This window comes from Tamandua tetradactyla, chromosome 14 (assembly GCF_023851605.1).
Source record: "Tamandua tetradactyla isolate mTamTet1 chromosome 14, mTamTet1.pri, whole genome shotgun sequence".
NCBI lineage: Eukaryota > Metazoa > Chordata > Mammalia > Pilosa > Myrmecophagidae > Tamandua > Tamandua tetradactyla.
This window is the reverse complement of record NC_135340.1, coordinates 20,389,061-20,403,623: the sequence shown is the minus strand read 5'-3', so window position 1 is coordinate 20,403,623 and position 14,563 is coordinate 20,389,061. Positions and strand designations below refer to the sequence as shown.

The following is a 14,563-nucleotide window of genomic DNA, read 5'->3' as shown; positions in this document are numbered from 1 at the left end:
GTTTCTTTTAATCCCCATAATCCCAACTGTAGTATTTTGTAGAAAGCAAATGATCAATGAATTAATGAAACCTTGTTTAGTCCTTTTATTCTAAAGACATTGTACAGTCTCCATTGTGTTTTAATCTCTTGCACTTATCAACCCTTTAATATGGTCATCATGTCATTTTAATACTTCATGTTCTTCCACTCTAGGAATTCTGTGGCTCGAAAGCAGCTTTGTACAATAGAAATATATTGCAAGTCACATGTGTAATTTAAAATTTTCTAATAACCATATTTTAAAAAGCAAAAAGAAACAAGTGAAATTAATTTTAATAATATGTATTTAATTCCACTTGTCCAAAGTATTGTTTTAACATGTAATTATTATAAAAAAATGTAGTAATAGGGGTGCACGAGTGTTTCAGTGGTAGAAAGCGTGCCTTCCATGTGGGAGACCTGGGTTCGATTCCCAGACCATGTACCCCCCCCAAAAAAAATTTAGTAATATATTTTTGTATTCTTTTAATTTTTGTACTAACTCTTTAAAATCCAGTATAGTTGACACAGCATATTCCATTTCAGATTAGCCACATTTCAAGTGCTCAGTAGCTGCCCGTATCTCCTGGCTACAATATTGGACAACACAGCTCTAGAAGTTATTCATGGACAAACTAAAGCCCTGAGAAAAAATGCCAAATGCTATGTGTATGAATAGAGCATTTTTTATGGTGAGACACAATATAAAATTTATCAGACTGTCGAAAGAGCTTGTTCCCACCCACCCTCCTCCTTCCCCCAAACATCTCTAAGAAACGCAGCACTGCTTTCAGCCTCTGGAATGACTCATTTCTTTTTACCCATTTTCTCTACTTGCTAGTTCTATTTACATTCCCTCCTCTAACAAAACTAACTCACAGTCTGTTATTTAGCAGTTGTGAATTTAACTTATTCCTTTCAAATAGCACCTAGAGAGTGCTCAGGGTATTGACTTGCTTCATAGAAAATAACCTCAAACACTACCTCAGTTGGCAGTTACAGCAGCCAAAATAAAATATCAATATGGTAGGTCCTTTTCCTATGGTAATTCACTAGAAATAAATTACATATTAGGGCCATGGGACCCACACACCGTTCAGAAAGTTCCCAAGATGTGCTTAACTATATTAAGAGGGAAGGTTCTAGAAGAATCAGTAATTGATCATATCACAGACAATTTTATTCTTCTGTGTTCTTCTCATTCAATTATTAATCCCCAAATTAATTTCTTGACATGAGCTAACTACCCACTTTGTACAATGCCTGAAGTATTTCAATATATTCTCTGGTTTTCTTGAATGAGCTCTTTCAAGACCCTTATGGTGACATGGAAGAGGGAAGGTAGTTGTTTGAAATATAATGGCTATGGCATTGATACAATGCTCCAAACTGAGAAACCAAACGTCATCTGAGCAAAATAGCTTTCTCTTACAGAGGCGTAGAGCCAAATTATCTCTCTTAAACATTTCTGGTTTTGATATTCTTTGGTTTTCTTTCAACAGCATTAAATATTGTGACAGAAGGCTAATGTTGCTGGCCTTCCATCATAGAGTAGACTATTGAACATCAATCAAAAATGATTGGGTGGGCCACAGTAGCTCGGCAGGCAGAGTTCTTGCCTGCATGCCTGAGACGCAAGTTTGATTCCTGGTGCCTGCCCATACAAAAAAAAAAAAGATTAATGATTCATTATTTGTGTGCATTTTATTATTATTATTATTATTATTATTATTATTTGTGTGTATTAAGCATATCCAAAGTTTTAGCCATACAAACCATATTGCTTAACTGTGACTAGAATAAAGTAAAGTCACAGTGAATAACCTTCAAAAAACAAATGGAAAAGTCAGCTCCAGGAATTTACTGTTTTCCTTGTTCAGTTATCTGTTTAGAACCAGGGAAAGATTTAAATGTCGATCTTAACTTATAAGTATTTCCTGTTTTTTCATGTTCACATGACCAAAGAGAAGAGCACAGAATTCACTGTGAGAATAACAAAAACAATTAAACAAAAATAAAGATATATTGATCCTGAAGATCCAATGTATAACATGCTACTCAGTGTATATCCAGATTTAAATGACAGATGGTGAACCATGTAAAATTTGAGGATAATGGATTAACCATGCCAATATTAAGTATTTTATGTTGATTGGTCTCCTTACCATCAAGGTAATGAAGAAGCTTTGAAAGTAATATCTTCCTGTTCATTTGATCTAAAGGGAGATTGACTTGAGTTATTTTTAAGATTGTTAATGCTTCTTTCTTGACATCATTTCACTTTTTACTATGATGTAACCTCCAACTGCATCCTTTTTCCCTTTCCAGCACCGTGATAAATACTAAAAAGTTGGCCTTTCCTGCCCTATAGACACTTTAAAACTTCAAAACTACAGGAACCTTGTAAAGCAAGGTTTTAAAATTTCTTGATTTAGTCACTTACACAACTCCCTGGGTTAATTCCTGTGATGTAATATCCCCTCAGTATTATTAAAGCATTCTCTGGGTTCTTTTAACCACTTTCTCTTAATGAAAAGAAAAGGATGTCAAAATATCAAAACTATTCTAAAACCAATGCTTTCATAACGTGGGGTGATAGAGAAATACCTGAACAATGGTTATAAGAAAAAAAAAAGCGAAATTCAGCATATAATTTGTTTTTTAAAACATAAAAATAAGGGAGAGACCTCAAAGGGTTCTTGGATCTATTTAATACATAGACTATTTCTGGAAGTATTTAAATTTGCTCAGTGATATTTAGTGGGAATCTGAGTCTCTGGAATGAATAGTCTAACACTTTTGCATATTTAGCAGTCAGAATTGATTATTGCCTGATCAGTTCAAATACTGAGAATATTTGTCATAAAGGCAGGCATAACGTTCCAAATAACTGTGTCCAAGGCTGATTGAGTATCTGCAGTTAGCTCTTTATTTCCCCCTTTCCTTCTACTTTTCCAACAGCCTGTCTTTCCCTCTCTGAGAACTAGTAAATCCACTGGAATTATCTTCCGGTATTTCTAAATTAAAGTTCAGGACCATCTATGCAGTATTCTCTTTGGATGTTGTTAGTTGCAAAGCCTCAAGTCAAGCACTCCAGGGGTTGTAGACAAAAAAAAAAAAAAAAAAAACTACTTGGCCTCACTGATTCCCACAGGAGTATAAATGTTTATCTCTCATGATAAAATAAGTCCATGATGTGGTATATTTTAGCTCAGATTCTTCTAAGGGAAAGCTCTGTTAGCATATCTTTAAGAAGAGGACGGATTCATTTTCTTATGTGATGACTGGAAAGATTTTTCATTCTATCTCGTCGTTTTCATATAGAACCTTTCTTCTTGTTCTAATTTATACACGTATTTCTGTAACAGACCCAATGCTTTTATGCATTTTTCTCCAGATAAGTCAGCAAATACATAGAATGAGACAGAGCAGTAAAGAACATCAAGTTTCTGTCAAAACACTTTATAAATATTCAGCAGAGTTTGCAATATGTAGGAAGTTATGAAGATGGCATTAAGATACCGGTAAATCCAAAGAAAACCAATGCTAATCAAGCTATCACATCTTATTATATTTTATTCTTTTATCACTTTATTATCCTTCTATAATATAAATGTGATACCACCACCACCACCCCCCAAAAATAATAAAACCTACAAATCCTAACCTACCATGGTGAGATCGAATTTCAATCTTATGCCGAGTCAGGATTTTCTAACCAGGATGTCAAGGTCGCTTGGTAGATCTGAAAGCTGATCTGGGATTTAGATTTCCAAGCCACTTGCTGCCAACATAATCTACCCCTCTCCGAATATTGCTGGCAACCACCATAGGAAGGGGGCCTGGCTCCAAGAAGACCCTTGTTAAAGGGTTTAACTAAGAGCATCCTCAGTCTTCTCAGTACTTCCAGTACTCTTAAGACATTTTTAAAATCAACATCTTACAAAAGGTTTAGGAATTCTCTCTTAAATGGTCAGTTTTGAATGACCCTTCTAATGTCGTAAAAATGAACTCTGTATTATTCTTAAGACTGAAATATTTTTAGAAAGAGAACAGTCTTAACAGATATTCTGGTCTTTATAAAAGTATCCTCTTAAGTTATTCCAATATGGAGATGACTTACACTGTCACTGCCTGTTTCCTCATTTGTACCAAACCCTTTCAATCAAAGGAGAACTGAATTCAATGAGTTGCACTGTTAGTACATTGCTGTGGTTGAAAAGTATTGCACACTCCAGGGGTCCAAGCAAAGGCTATTGACATGCTTGCTTGATGTATGAAAAGACAAATTAGTCCCCCATCCCATCTACCAGCAGGGTACAATGACCTGACACAGAAAAGTCAACTCAAACCACTGTATAATATATTTACATTTTTTTCCCCCAGGAAACTTCAGAGTTACCAAATCAACTGTGTCTAGTTTGCAAATTACATGCAAGCTAACAGAATGTGAAGTGAATTTGAGGAAGGCTGTGTGGTATAACTTGACTATAGGCTACGCGAGATGGCACTAATGGCTACAGTTTTTCCTGGAGGAGTATGGAAGTGTAGGGTGGGGATAGGCAAGAAGACAAGTCTTTAGAGAAAATGCTGGATATGGTAGTTTACTCCACACCTGCGATCTGGCTGCCCCGGAGGCATTCTCAGCTCTAAGGAATGTGGGAGCTAATTTCTTCTGTAGTCATCACAGGAGTCGGGTTAGTGGACAAGGTTGGAAGCAGTCTTGTGCTAAAGAAAGGATTCAGAGTCCCATGGGTTTGTTTCTTGGGTTTATGTGGTTTTTGCTACCATATAAAGTGGTTGTGTTTACTACAATGTGAAGAGGTACTCGCATTTTCCTTAGATTGCAGTTTGCACTTATGAGAATGATAAACTGTAAGGGACAATAAAAGCTATTCCTTCCCATCATGTAGGTCGTATTTAAGAATTGAAGTTAGAACCAATAATCAATATAAAATGAAGTGTCTCTGAATTGCTGCTACTGGTGATTTGAAAGTATGGTTTATAAAAAATGATTTTATGGAACTGTGTTTAAATTCAGATAATGAGGATATGGGGGTGTGGAATTGGGAACTAACCAGCTAAACTCAGTTCTGACAAAGATTAGAAAATCGCCTATTAGGAAAAATGGCCATTATTCTCCAAAAGAGTTCCCAAAAACTCACCCATTCCTGGCTTTTATGCAGTCCTATCCATAGTTAAGATCAATTGTGGTCTACAGAAGAAGGCATAGGACTTGTTGCGTGTGGCAGGAACCTATTGGTAGTAAATATATTACTGTGCTACGTTGTAACTCATTTCCAGACTAAACAGTGCCTTAGAAAAAACAGAATAATACAAAAGCACCTACACTTGTCAGAATCAAGTGTAGATAAAGCAAATACTTTTTCAGACCTGTATACCCATAATTCATTCATGCAACACACTTATGCTACCCCTACTACATATAAGACACTAGTCCTAGTTCTCAGTAGACAAAAGTTTTAGAAGAGATTGTAACTGGGCACTGAGGTACCTTTAACTATAGCAATATTGATTTGGAGCTCTATTTTTCCTACTTTGAAGCTAACATGAAGTAATGTCTGCTCATCAAGTAAAAAATTTCCGGTACTGTAGTCTATTTTGAGGCACAGGGTTTAGTGATAGGAAACATGAATTCTAGTCTGTCTTACCTAGTCAATCTTCATAAGAGTGAAAAAAATGTAGACAAAGGTTAAATGAGAAAAGCAGTGGAATGAAAGTTAGCCAATTGGGCTTACAGCCTTACTTCTTTTACCACTAAACAGCTGGCTAAACTTGAACAAGCATTTTAGTTTCTCAGAAATTAAAGTTAAAGAAATTAGAGGTTCACTGATTAAATAAGGTTAATTGATGGTTTTAAGGTCTCTTCCAGCTCTTAATTTAATTAAGTGAAGCGAAAGCAGTATGAGAAATGTTACAAGTATTATATAAATGTAAGATATGATGATGGTCATGCTGACTCAAGGTCAACACGTAAGTAGTGTTTTGTCTACCCACACATCTATTTTGGTTTTGTACACCTGCTTCAGTGAGTTCTAGTCAGTCTTACCTAGTCAGTCTTCATAAGAGTAAAAAAAAAAAGGTAGACAGGTTAAATGAGAAAAGCAGTAGAATGAGAGTTAGCCAATTGGGCTTACAGCCCTACTTCTTCTACCACTAAACAGCTGGGTAAACTTGAACAAGCATTTTAATTTCTCAGAAATTAAAAGAAATTAGAATTTTCACTGATTAAATAAGAGGGAGGGGTTAATAGATGGTTTTAAGGTCTCTTCCAGCTCTAAAATGTAATTAAGTGAAGTGAAAGCAGTATGAGAAATGTTACAAGTGTTATATAAATGTAAGATGTGATGATGGTGATGGTGATGATGATGAAGATGATGGTGATGCTGACTCCAGGTCAATACATAAGTGGCCTTTTGTCTACCCTCGCATCTATTTTGGTTTAGTACACCTGCTTTAGTGCCTGCTTTGGTCCAATAGTCCAATGGCAAAGCATCCTCAGAATTGACAGTACTTTACCCAGAGATGGTTGGTCGAATCAAGGAGAATTTGAACAAAATCCTATCTCTTCCACCAACCTTTCCTTGTCTTCAGATTATTCTTCTGAAAAATAGAGATCTCACACCATCTCAAAGATTGCAAAGTATGGAAAGAACCAGACATGGTAGGTAGCTGCTAATAGTGTTATTATCGGAGTTGATGCTCCAATGCACCCCTGCCCTGCTGCACCCACTGCCGATGGAAGTGATCCCCAGGTGACCACACAAACCTTGTGCACCCCTCACCAAAATTACACAGGACTATCCGCTTTCTGTGTGTCATCCCTTCTTATCCACTAAGCCGTAGCAATGACAGCAAGCATTTCATAGAGTTTGTTTTTCACAACATGAATTCCCCTGCATGATTGCATTGGAGTTTCACTATCAGGCTGTGAGGCAGGTAAGAGCCACTGCCTTGTACCATTCCAGGGGGCCCCATCCACATAGAATTCAGTGAGCAGTGCCCCCCCTAGATTGGTTTAGAGCACTAGTACTGCCACTTTTAGAATAGGAAACTGAAGCCTGGGGAAGTAAAATGAATTGTCCAAGTACACACCGCTGAGGATAAAAAAAACTCCTGATCTCACACTCAGGTTGTGCCTTCAAAGACTTTGTGCTTTCCTCTTTGTCATGTGGCCTTTCTTACAGCACATACATGAGGATTACGATACTGTCAAATCCTCAGGGCCAACCTCACCATCCAATATTATACTTTGAGGTATCTTGGCCAGGAATCCCATGAGCTCACTGGAGGAGAAATTCCTCCCCAAGCCATGCTGTGCTGTGGCACTTTGTGACTCCGTCTTGCTCTAGCTGTGCAATACTTGGGACATTATTTTGTGGGAAGGAATTGCCTGTGCATCCAGGAAAACCAGGTTGTTGAGATAGCAACCTACTCATCCTCTCCGCAAGCCTGGCTTACATGAATATTCAATAACCAGCACCTCTAAAAATTCTATTATATCTCCCACTTGAGTTGTCGTCTTAGCACAATCTGTGATCTGTGCCAAAAGGCACATTGCAGTATTAAATAAAAAGTAGGAGTATGAGAAAAGTGATAGAAATAGTTTATTAAAGTGCTGCAATTGGGCTCCATGCAAAATGAGAGTGACTTCCTCATATTCACTAATCCCCAAACAAAATAACCATCAAGAAATATTAAAACACACATTTTATTAGTTTCATTTAATTTCTTAATTGCTCAAAGTCAGTTTACCCATTTATTGCTGTGTGAAGTGCTTAGAGGCAAGGCACACATTAAAAGGGATTATTTACATGTAATCCCTCCCTCCCAAAGGATAGGCACTGATCACTTATGAATGCTGATTTATGCTCTGTAACAATACCAAACGGAGGAAAGTTATTGTAAAATGATATAGTCAGTAGTCAGGTAATACAGTAGGAAAGTATAATTTAATAGCAAAGCGAAAGTAGCTCATTTTCGGTAAAAGTTATGCGAGCCTTTTCAGGAATAGCTATTAACCAAACTGAATTTAGCCTCCCATTTTTCTGGCTATACCTCCGTTAATTGATAGATGTTGAAGGTGTGTAGTCTGTTAAGATTTTAGTCAAATGGTGTCTAGGGGTAGATGTGATCATTTTACTGGGACTTGGAGTTCTGGGATAATAATTGCTGTGGGTATTACGTGCTCTGTGACAGTTTGCCCACCACCAGAATGCCTCCTTCACTCCAGAAAGAGTGTAGGCACTTAGGTGGAACTTGCATGGATGCTGCAAATAGCACAGGAAAGGGAAATGAGGTAGGAAGGGGTTCTAGGTAAATGTCCACCAAGAAACTTGTAAAAATATGAGGTGCTTGCAGCTCCCGTGGGTCTATCATAGCTTGCCTAAGACCATTAAGCTCCTGGGGACTGGGAAACCCATTAGTGACCTGGGAAAGAGCTTTTCCTTGTCCTGTGGCTCACACATCTCTCACTGTACATATAGTATCTATAACCCAAGCATATTACTTTGGAAGCATTATTGCTGTTCTCGAAAGGATGTAAGAGTTATAGCAGCAGGAGAGCACAGAGGTAAGGCCAATCCTTACCAGCTGTTGCTGCTTGCTGCCCCCTTCGACAGCTCAGGACCCCAGCCTGGGTCATGCCTGACAGCACTGAAGTGGGCAGTGCCTCCATTTCAAGCTGACACCTTTCTGACATTGTTATTCATTCTCTACCTTAAGAGTCAGCCTAATACAAAAAGTACACAAAATAAAACATTTTTCTGAAAGGCCCTCAAGGAGATCTGTACCATCTATTGTATTAGATTGAAGGCAAAACAAGCTGATACTAGCAGGGAAAAAAAAAAAAAGGCAGCTTCAGACCCCAGCTGACCTTTTTTGCATAGAAAATTCTCCCTATGATTACAGAGCTAATGAGTAATATTTAATGAAAACATTATGCCTTTGCAAATAATCATAAGCAGCAATTCTTACATTTAAATTTACATGGAAATAAGCTGGCAAGTATAAAAACACATCTAGGAAATCTGTGTACTTTACAGAAAATACTCTGCTGATATCTCTGGCTGTTTCTATGCAAAGCCCAAACTTCTCAATATGGAAACTACAATTCAGTCACTCATCTGCTCGACACCAAACACGCTAGTATTTGATGATGCATGGATAAAACAGCAGAATGCGATGCAGACTTGTCGATATTTCACAGAATATTCTGGCTTTATGCAAACACCAGTGTATGAGAAAAACCGGGCTAAACAATTGCTAAATAAATACATGTAGGGGAAAATTTTTTTTCTTTCAAGTTCAAGAATCCTTAAGTATTTGAGAAGGAGCCAGAACCAGCATGGTTTCTGCAGCCAGAGTTTATTTCCTTTCCTGCTCAGAATCTTATCCGTAGTGGTGCTAGATTTGGAAATCGAAAAGCCAGTGACACCTTTGTTTCCTACCCTTTCTCTTCCCCCTCTAGGTGGAGCTGACAGGAAGCAGCGTCTTTGACTATGTCCACCCAGGGGACCACGTGGAGATGGCAGAGCAGCTGGGCATGAAGCTTCCGCCTGGGCGGGGTCTCCTCTCGCAGGGCACTGCTGAGGACGGAGCCAGCTCCGCATCGTCCTCCTCTCAGTCGGAGACCCCAGAGCCAGGTGGGAATTGTGATCCCAAAGTGTGGGTTACCGGGCAGAATCTTTGCTAACTGATTGCGCTCAAGTTGCCGGCATGAAGAGACTATAAATAGGTCTGACGGTATTTAACAATTCCGTGCAGCTTTCAGTCCCATGCAGTAATTAAATAAGGAAGAGATTTGAAAATAAAGAGGCATTTTAATAAATATAATCCAGAGATCTAATTTCATCTGAACAATACATATAGAAGGTACGAGTTCCTTTGCTTTCTCTTTCAAAATTGCTGGAGGGAAACGGTTCAGATTTGGAACGCCCTCTTCCTTTTATTGTTACCATGGCTAAATATAATGCATTTATTTATTATTCAGCAAAATCTATCGTGGCAGCTTTTTAAATATTCGCTTGTGGACAATTAAAGTATAGGGGACTTGCAGAAAGCTTGGGCTTTTTTTTTTTTTTTTAAGCGTCAGAAGGTACTTGAAAGATGTGAAGAGATAAATTAAGGCTAAAAAGAAAACAGAAATGGCTACATTTTAAACTGCCTTTCCACCCTCAGTATTTAATTAGATCAATTGTATAGAGGAATGAACAGAGGTGACATTCCTCATTGGGATTCCTTCCAGGACTCTTATAGACTTTGCATTCAGAATGTTCCCATTTTCATTGTGTTGTACTGATGATAATTTAAGTATTAGGGGAAAATCCATTTATAAATTAAACAAAATGACTTGATATCCATCAGTCCCCTAGTTCATCAAGCTGTTCAAACACGGGGAAGATTGGCTGGTCGGCCTGGGTCTTCCGAGAGCGCTGGTAATTAGATCTGCGAAGGATTTATTCTTTGCTGATTGGGGCTTTAAATTAATTGAAGTTCCACATTTGTGGTTTTGTCCTTTTTGTACTTTTTTAGAGGAGATATTTCATATTCTTGTGTGGTGGAGTGCTTGGCCAAGCAGCAGTGGTTTAAATGTTAATTTTTCTCATGAGAAGTTTAAGATTTTTAATGAATCAGGGCCTGATTTGAAGTGCAAAGTTTTATTTGCTTACTTGGGAAATTATTTTTGTACTCTTTCAAGATGTTTGTACCTTACTGGATCTGTCGTTTTAAAACGGATTTGCAGCACAAAAGAATTTTATTAGAAAGAAAATGGAAAAACCATATGTTTCCAAGAAAATACTTTAGCCTGCTTAGAAATTACCACAGTATGTTTGTTCACACCGAAGGGGGAAAAAAACTGATCTGTCTCTTTTGGAAATACTGGAATTCTATCTAAAACCAATCTGTGTTCCCTCATTGAAGGCAACTGCAGCTTCTTAAGCCCTATTCCATGACATTATTTTATAGCATTCTGAGAATCATTCTCCAGTGAGCCCCATGCATAAAAAAAGAGAATATTTGAGACGACTTTTACCCTTAATAAAGTAATATTGTTCAAGGGAGAAAATCACATATTCTTATGCCATAGCTCACTAGCTTTACCAAATAGGTATGTCATCGAGATAATTGGTACTGCTTTTTAGTCATTAGAATATTCATAACTGAGCATACTTGAGAAACAGCATGTGAAAACTGTTTGCTACTTTTTCATTCTGGAGTTGGATTGGGATACACAGGTTATTCATGTCTCTTAGAAACACTTAGTGTGAAAGGAATTGAATTTATAAGGCTTAATATAAAGAAAGGCCTTGGAAAATTGTACTTTGTTCCCTTGAATCACAAACTCTCAAATCTGGAAGATTTTCACGATCCTTTGATCCAACCTCCAGCACCAAGGCAACCTTCCCTCTACAGCAAAATCAACAGGTAACCTCCCAGGCTCTGCTTCACCCTGTTCCTGATAGGAGGCTTACTGACTTACAAGGCAGTCCATTTCGTTGGTGAGCAGCTCTAGTAGTGATTCCTGATAGGATGCCAAAATCTACTTCTCCCATTGTGACTTCTCCCACTGATCTGAGGTCTGCCCTCTGGAACCACTTGCAGATGTAGTCCTTCCTCCCCATCAAAATCAGATCATTCAAACCTTCCATACTTCCTTCCCTTAGCCTTCTCCTTTTCAGGTCAAACAGGCCTAATTCCAAACCATTACTCAATGATATGTTTCTAAGACCCTAACCAGCCTAGTCACACTCCCCTGGCTGTGCTGCATTTGCTGGTGACTCTCAAAAAATATAGTTCTGAGAACCAAACACAGCTCTGTAATATATTCTAACTAGTACAAAATAGGGGGACTGTCCCCTTTCACAGTATAGGTAACTATACTTCTTTTAATCCAGGGTAGTGTTGAATTTGGTCTTCTGGGCAGCCAGTTCACACTGTTGATTCATATTGAGCTTGATGTCTTCCCAGACATACATGGAGGGTGACTTGTCACTTGGAAGGGACTTTGATCTAGAGGAAAAAAAGCCTGAGAGTGCACAAACCAGTTCTGCTGGGATGTCATCCTAGGATAGATTCAAAATCAAACTGGTTTAAGAATTCATATAAGAACTCTGATATATTCCATGCCTTCTATGAAGTATCAGTACATATCACACAGCTCTAGGTATAGCGTAAGAACTCAATTCTCATTTAGAATCCTTTCATTCTGGATATTAGAATACATATCCCCTTCAATGGTTACCTACTGTCCTACTCGCTTCTAAAGTTACTCTGCCATTTAATATTGGAAAGGCACTATAAATTTACATGGGCTTCTTTCCCCTGCCTTCCCAGTCTTCCTTTCGCCATCCTAACTAGTGAAATTAAAAATACCACTTTCTAAGTTCCTTGACAACTTGGGCTCATTAGCTCCAGTCGCATAAGAAGGGATTCTCCCCCTTGATGGTGAGTGTATCTCTCACCATTAGAGAGAGTTAACCTCCCTTTGCCTTAAAAGACTGTAGTGTTGGGGTACTTTCAAGCTTTGGCTTAAAAAAAGCAATTAGATTGACTACTCAAATACTGAAAAGCAGTGTAGGGTGCTACTTTTAAATATCTTCACTAATGCAGATGATGGCTCCAAGGGAATTACTTTAAAAGTTCATTCCAGGCACTACATCCCAAAGCTGCTTATGTTTCTTAAAAGCTGAAAGAATTTTAACAAGATTTCCTAATTCTTAATAACAGGAAGGTACATTTTTAAAGACTGTTGTTCACTGCATTATAATCTTTTAAACTCAGATAAAATGACATTCTTTTTTAAATAGTGGTGTAATTTGGGTGGAAAAAGGGATATCAATGTGTGATTATTATGAAAATGAAGGGAGTAGTAGGTGTGGAATTTTTCAGAAGCCTTGATGTGTTCAGTGTAGCATTACTAAATGACTGAAATCTAAATAACATTTGGCATTATAATAAAAGGAAATAAGTGGCTAAACCAGTCTAAGAGGCAGCGATACTGTGCCACAATAGGAATTCTATTTCTTTGAACTGCCAGTACTGTGATTGTCTTGTCCTGAACCAGTCTCAAGATAATGAAAGAAAAAAGATCTGTTGACTGGACAGCCAACCCAAATAAATATTTTATATGTATGCACATGTATTAATAGGTGAGTAAACATGATATTTCTTGTAGAGGAATCTCAAGGCAGGCGTAAGAAAAATAAATGATGGCCTTATTTTTAAAAGTTATCAAGTTCAAGGTTACCTCTTTAGGAGTTGGTTTGCACGTTTGGGAAGAGACTGTTCTCTCTCCCGTAGGCATTTTTCTTTCCTATGGGCTCCGTACTCCTCTCGTACAGCATGTACACTGGGTCATTTTCCTCTCCTAGATCTGCTTGCCTCTTTTCATTACACCTAATGATTCTGCAATCTTGGGATTATGAGTGCTATCCTCTTCCTTTAATAAATTTCAGAGCCCTATCTTTTAAACACTTAATAAATAGAAAAGCAGCTCTTTCAAGAAATCCTGGAGTTTTAAAAATCTCCCTCTTTAGAAGGCAAAGAATAAATATTCCTTAGGTCATAAAAAGTAGGTGTTCTTTTCTTCTTTATCCTTCATAATCAAACAGCTTTATCTTTTTCCAATTATAAAATCGATTCATGCACATTGTGAAAAATTCAGAGACTACCAAAAGCACAGATTAAAGACCAACCAACATGCCACCACCCAGAAATAACTACTATTCATATGTATGCATACGTCCTTCTAGGCTTTTCTTCTGTGCATGTATCCACATATAGGTATGTGATGGTTTCTTTGTTCTGTACATTATTTACTAACATGAGATCATAACATACATGTTCCTGGTAACGTGCTTTTTTCACATAGCATCACAGGCATCTTTCCGTGTCATGTTTCTGTCTTTAAGATAAAATCTCCTTTTCTGTCTCTGGTGGTTTATTTCCCACAATCAGCTTTCGGGTATGGGGCCACTGTCAGGAGTAACATACCTGGGTCCTGCTTTGGAGGGAACTGAGCCAGGACAAAGAGTTCTTGTAGCTTATTGAATGGGTGCAAGCTCATGGAGGGAGAAATCAATACTACACCAGGATTTAGACAACTTAGCAAAATGTACGAGACAGTACTTTGTGTGAAAAATAACTACAGCACAGGGTTAACTCACTGGTTGTCTAAAATAGAAGTTAGAGTGTTTTATTTAAAGTTTCAGGTAGAATTTAGCCTGCTTTAGGAGGTTAAGATAATCATTGTAGTCATATGATCTTTATGCTATTACACCCACTCTATGTCCTGAATATTTTAAAGGCAAGCAAAATTGAAGCACTCGAATATTTGCCTGAATAGAAATGATCTGCATTTTTCACTCATCCTTCTATGCCATGGCAAATTTGATCATCTCCTGATCCTACAGGAATGGGAACTCAATTCCTCTGAATTCATTAAACAGTCTTCAAAATAACTGATATAATAAAAGGTACAAATGTTTAGGAATAACAATAAAAATGTAAAAATTCATCTG

General features: G+C 37.7%; 1 protein-coding gene and 1 long non-coding RNA gene across 10 annotated transcripts in view; one reads left to right on the top strand and one right to left on the bottom strand.

The window, feature by feature from the left end:
* The window catches only part of NPAS3 (neuronal PAS domain protein 3), a 927,883-nt gene that overhangs the window by 731,773 nt on the left and 181,547 nt on the right, over positions 1-14,563 (top strand). For all 8 annotated transcript variants that reach the window (XR_013162217.1, XR_013162215.1, XR_013162216.1 and 5 more), the window contains one exon: positions 9,511-9,685. Coding sequence is in view for 1 of the 8 variants with exons in the window: in XM_077126978.1 (XP_076983093.1) it covers positions 9,511-9,685 (175 nt within the window). In the remaining 7 variants the exon portion in view is untranslated. The remainder of the gene's footprint in view (positions 1-9,510; positions 9,686-14,563) is intronic.
* The window catches only part of LOC143655668 (uncharacterized), a 156,226-nt gene that overhangs the window by 13,234 nt on the left and 128,429 nt on the right, over positions 1-14,563 (bottom strand). The gene's annotated exons all lie outside the window — the stretch shown is intronic.